Source organism: Acanthisitta chloris, unplaced genomic scaffold (assembly GCF_000695815.1).
Source record: "Acanthisitta chloris isolate BGI_N310 unplaced genomic scaffold, ASM69581v1 scaffold20947, whole genome shotgun sequence".
Lineage (NCBI taxonomy): Eukaryota > Metazoa > Chordata > Aves > Passeriformes > Acanthisittidae > Acanthisitta > Acanthisitta chloris.
The window spans coordinates 11,646-16,956 of record NW_008682315.1 but is presented as its reverse complement, the minus strand read 5'-3'; the positions used below and the strand labels follow the sequence as shown (position 1 = coordinate 16,956).

The following is a 5,311-nucleotide window of genomic DNA, read 5'->3' as shown; positions in this document are numbered from 1 at the left end:
CGGAACCAGACAAGTCATTTCAAAGCTTTTCACTATGATTAAAGGCAACTTGAGACTTGTGCCCAGTAATTAATCCAGGCTGCTCTGGGGGAGGGAAGGTGCCTTTTCCAGGCTTTTCCTGCTGGATTCAGCCAGGTTTGGGTGGGAATTGCTGGGAATGGGCTGAGGTTTGTCTTGGGACTCTGTGCCTGAGAACAGCAAGTGATGTGTGAGCTGTTGCAGTACTGACAGAGGCACAGAATGGCCTAAATCCTCTTGTTCTTTGGAGTGAGGAGAAAAAAGCAGCTATGGCAGCAAGGAAAACCTTCAGAGGGATGGAGGAGATGAATTTTTAACCAGCCAGGCTGAATTGTTGGGGATTTAAGGTGGTGTTGGCAGCACAGCATCCGTTCTGTGCTCCTCCCTGTGCAGCTGCAGGGGAAACCAAACACACTAAATCCCTTCTCTTGAGGTGGTTTTTTTCATGTTCCTTCCTCTACCACTTGCTCTGATTCTCCAAGTCTCCTCCTGCATTGGTTAACTTGTCAAACTCCTCCTCCTTCCCAAGCTTAACTGCTCATGGAATATGTCTTTAGTAGCACTGAGGCAATAGAAGCTGAGAGAATCCTCCTGGTTAGGAGGGGAATAAAGTTTTCCTGCCAGGTTTTAAATCTGTATCTTCTTAAATATCCTTAGCAATATGCTCCTGAGAGTTTTTATGGTTAAAGTGGAGTGATTGGAATGTTCTAGCTGTAGGATGAAAGTAGTTGAGGATGGGAGTTGTGAGGGACAGATGAAATGAAGCTGCAGCAGCACTGATGGCAATCAGGAAAGCTTTAATGTCTTAATGTAGCTTCAGCATTCTGCACATTTAGAAGTCTAGATTGAATCCTGGAGGGAAAACAGCTATTCCCAACCTTCAGTCTTACTCCTGTTTTTCTCTGAGTGATGGATAGGCAGAAACTCTGATTTGAAGGAGACGCTAAGAGTTATTTTGCTGATGGTAGAGCTGTATCAGCTTGGTGGTGCTGAACCTCACCTGGATCACTGCTGGGAGTGTTGGATTCAGTTTGGAGGTGCTGAACCTCACCTGGATCACTGCTGGGAGTGTTGGATCCAGCTTGGAGGTGCTGAACCTCACCTGGATCACTGCTGGGAGTGTTGGATCCAGCTTGGAGGTGCTGAACCTCACCTGGATCACTGCTGAGAGTGTTGGGTCCAGTTTGGAGGTGCTGAACCTCACCTGGATCACTGCTGGGGTCATTGGACAGAGCCTGGAGCAACCTGGGCTAGTGGAAGGTGTCCCTGCCCATGGTGGGGGGTGGAAGATGAACTCTGAGGTCCTTCCAACCCATTCCATGATTCTGTGATCCTCTAACACCTTATTGAACATATGTTTCCTATTTATTGAGTCTTTCTTGCTGCCTCTCAGTTATATAACCAGTTTTTCCCATCCAAGCCCTTACAAATGTGACAGAATTCCTTCCCAAGTGGCTTCTTTGAGGGGAGTTTTCCTCTTGCCCAACTGGCAATGGCCCTGGCACAAACCCCTGCCCCTGTGCACAGCCCCAGTTGGCAATTAGGTCCTGACAATGGTTCTGCTGATGATCCTCTTTGTGCTGCACACACTCAGCAAGATCCATTGCAGCAGGAGGCAGGGACAAAGCCACCCCTGGCAGATCTGTGCCTGCAGCTCTGCTGAAAATGGCAATCAAAAGACTTTTCAAAGTAAACATGTGAAGTGGAAACGTTAGCACTTAGCATTCTGGGCATGGGCAACACTTCGCTTTTCTGCCTCATAAGCATTTCCAGGCTGTGCATTACAAGCTCTGACTGATAATGCAAAGAGAGAGTTGTGGCCTCATCATTTTCAGGGAAGGTGGAGCTGGAAACCTCCTAGAGAAACCCAGAATGGGTTGGGTGGGAAGGGAGCTTAAATGTTAGCCAGTTCCATGGCCTGGGACACCTTCGACCAGCCCAGAATGCTCCAAACAGTGATCAGCACCTTAAAGCTGTGTCCAACCACCCCAGCAGTGATCCAGGTGAGGTTCAGCACCTCAGAGGAGTATCCAGCACTCCCAGCAGTGATCCAGGTGGAGATACTGCAGATTATTGCTAATAACCCATTTCTCCCGTGGTGTGATGAGTTCCATCTGTCGAGTGATTTTAAGTGTCTTCATCTTAGCAGCTCCTTTGCCTGGAGCAATGATCTGTGGAGAGGATTAATGATCGTGTCACAGTCAGTCTCCACAGATCTTTCTTGATGTATTTCATTGAATTAATGACCTCATTGTGGGATAGACATAACTTGTCTCCAAACCTTCAGTCTGTTTGTATAGAGATGGATTGATAAGCTCTCTTGCCTTCCTGGTTCTTCTTGGAATCATAGGATAGTTTGGGAGGGAAGAGGCCTTAAAGATGATCTCATCCCACTCCCTGCCATGGGCAGGAACACCTCCCCACCAGCCCAGGTTGCTCCAAGCCCCATCCAACCTGGCCTGGAACACTCCCAGGGATGGAGCAGCCACAGCTGCTCTGGGAAATCCATTCCATTGTCTCAGCACCTCCCAGGGAACAATTCCTTCTCAATATCCCACCCAAATCTCCCTTTTTCCAGTGGGAAGCCATTCCCTGTGTCCTGTCGCCCCAGGCCTTGTCCCAAGTCCCTCTGCTGCTCTCTTGGAGCCCCTTTAGGCACTGGAAGGGGCACTGAGTTCTCTTCCTCAGTGAAGAGAACTTCATAACTGCCCTAAGAATCCTTTAGGTCTTTCCCAAGCCATCATGAGTCTATAAATAGTATTTTGCTGTGTGGAATAAACAGGAAATGAGGGGGAAAATTCCATGGGAGATTTGTCTGTAACTGAGCAAAACTTCTAGCTCTGGCGAGACTTGGAGTTTTGGTGCTTTATTAGCTGAGTTGTTTGGAGCTTTCCCTGTAAATGGAGTTGAATGTGTCTGCCATTCCCAATTCCTGCTTTTCCACTGGACTAAAGAGCTTAGAGGCTTCAAAGTAAATAGGTGGTTTATCACTATTGAGCAGAAATCCCTGGATTTAAGGGAGAAACACTTCTTTTTCCCTCCTGAGCACACCTGGAGCTGAGCAATTGGAGCATTCGGAGCCCTCAGAGCCTCAGCTCAGCTCTGAGGATTGTTTCATCCAAGGTATTTCAATGCAAAGGCTTTAAGTGTCCTTAAAAATGGACTTTAGGATGTGCTTTCTTCAGGACTTGACGACATCTAAGGGTTTTAAGCAGCTTAAAACACTTTGTGCTCTTTTGCTGGTGGAGCTGTGGAAGTTGAGCTTTTCCCACACGTGACACATCCTCCAGGGCTTTAATCCAAAGTAAATGTGACTCAGCTCATGGTTGAGGGAATTTTCTCATTTATCCAAAGTTGAACCAGGAAACATGAAGGGAAAAGTAGTTCCAGCAGCACTGGGGTAGCGTCTGGGAGATCGTGGCATGTCCCTGTCACCCAGGGAAAAGAGGAGTAATAGGAAAAGGTGAATAAAAGTACATGGGCAGCAGAATTCCTTCCATGTTCATCCCTCTGGCACTGGGAATTGGCATGGATGAGGCCTCAAGGAGCTGGGAGGTTTGTTGTGTAATTAATAATGATAGTAATTTGATTAGTTGAATAATTGTTGAATTCAGGCTGGGAAAATGCTGGATCAGCTCTTCCCAAACTGTCGTCCAGTGTCAGTCTAGGTCATTTCTTAATGTGGAGTCACCCTGGGCAGAGACAGATGGGATTTTGGGATTAAATCCTTCCCTGTCAAGGTACTGAGGCCCTAAAAGCTTTCAGATCCACCTGGGAATTGGGGTTACCTCTGGAATGTGCACTCCAGAGCGCAAAGGCTTTAGAGCTATGACTGGTTTAGTGCTGAGTGGGCTGGGAGGGTATGGGTTAGGGGTTCCAGCAATGACAGGTTAAGAGTTGAACTTGAGGAACTTAGAGGTCTCTTTTAACCTTGATGCTTCTCTGATTGTATGTTAGGGTGTTCAGGTGCTGGAATATTGCCCAGGGAGGTGGTGGAGTCACCATCCCTGGAGGTGTTTAAGAGGCATCTGGATCTGGAGGATATGGTTTAGGGTTTAGAGGTTCCAGCAGCGATAGGTCAATGGTTGAACTCGATGACCTGTGAGTTCTCCTCCAAGCTTGCTGACTCTCTGCTCCTCTGTTGCAGGTATGGTGTGAATATGCGTTGCTTGGCAGCTAGGGTCAACTACAAGACTCTGATCATCATCTGTGCCCTCTTCACCCTGGTGATGGTCCTGCTGTGGAACCGCTGCTCCTCCAGCACGTCACCCCGGAGCCTGGTGGGACCGGAACGTCGTGGAGCACCTGCTGCCGCCTCCGAGAGCGCCATGGCCAGGCAGCAGAGTGAGGAGGCATCACCTCAGGAGCAGCAGAAAGCTCCTCCACTCATGGGGAGCTCCAACAAGGCCTCTGGGCTGAAGTATGAGGAGATTGACTGTCTGATCAATGAGGAGCAGACGGTGAAAGGGAGGAGGGAAGGCACCGAGGTCTTCCTGCCATTCAGTTGGGTAGAGAAGTACTTTGAGGTTTATGGGAGGATTGCTCAGTATGATGGTTATGACAGGTTTGAATTCTCTCATAGCTACTCCAAAGTATACACACAGAGAGCTCCATACCACCCCGACGGGGTCTTCATGTCCTTCGAGGGCTACAACGTTGAAGTGCGCGACAGAGTCAAGTGCATCAGTGGAGTAGAAGGTAGGTCTTGGCTTTTGGGGCCTCTTTGGGTGTTGTAATGCTTCTTGGAAGGCTTTGGGCTGGTAAGAGGATTGGAGAACATGTGAGCTGTGCCAGGGTTAAACTGGCTCAGAAACCAACTGTGCCCTGTGCTGTCCCAAGGAGTGTGGTTGCAGGGCCAAGGAGGGGATTCTCCCTCTCTGCTCTGATCCCACCTGGAGTTCTCCACACAGCTCTGGTGTCCCCAGCATGAAAAGGACATGGAACTGCTGGAACAAGTCCAGAGGAGACCACAAAGCTGATCAGAGCACTGGAGCATCTTCCCTAAGAGAGAGTTCAGGCTGTTCAGACTGGAGAAGAAAAGGTTGTGTGGAGATCTCAGAGCAACCTGCCAGGAGCTGAAGGGGCTCCAGGGAAGCTGCAGAGGGACTTGGCTAGGAACTGCAGTGACAAGACAAAGAGCAATGGGGAGAAATTGAAAAAGGGAAATTTTGGGGTTGGTTTAGGTTGAAAGGACCTTAAAACCCATCCAGTCCCACCCCTGCTATGGGCAGGGACACCTTCCACCAGCCCAGGTTGCTCTAAGCCCCATCCAACCTGGCCTGGAACACTCCCA

General features: G+C 48.9%; 1 protein-coding gene across 1 annotated transcript in view; it reads left to right on the top strand.

Annotated features, from left to right (window-relative positions):
* The first annotated feature begins 4,178 nt into the window (after positions 1 to 4,178).
* Positions 4,179 to 5,311, top strand: part of GLCE (glucuronic acid epimerase) — a 7,228-nt gene continuing 6,095 nt past the window's right edge. The window contains exon 1 of the mRNA XM_009078493.1: positions 4,179 to 4,716. Coding sequence (XP_009076741.1) covers positions 4,179 to 4,716 — 538 coding nt within the window. The remainder of the gene's footprint in view (positions 4,717 to 5,311) is intronic.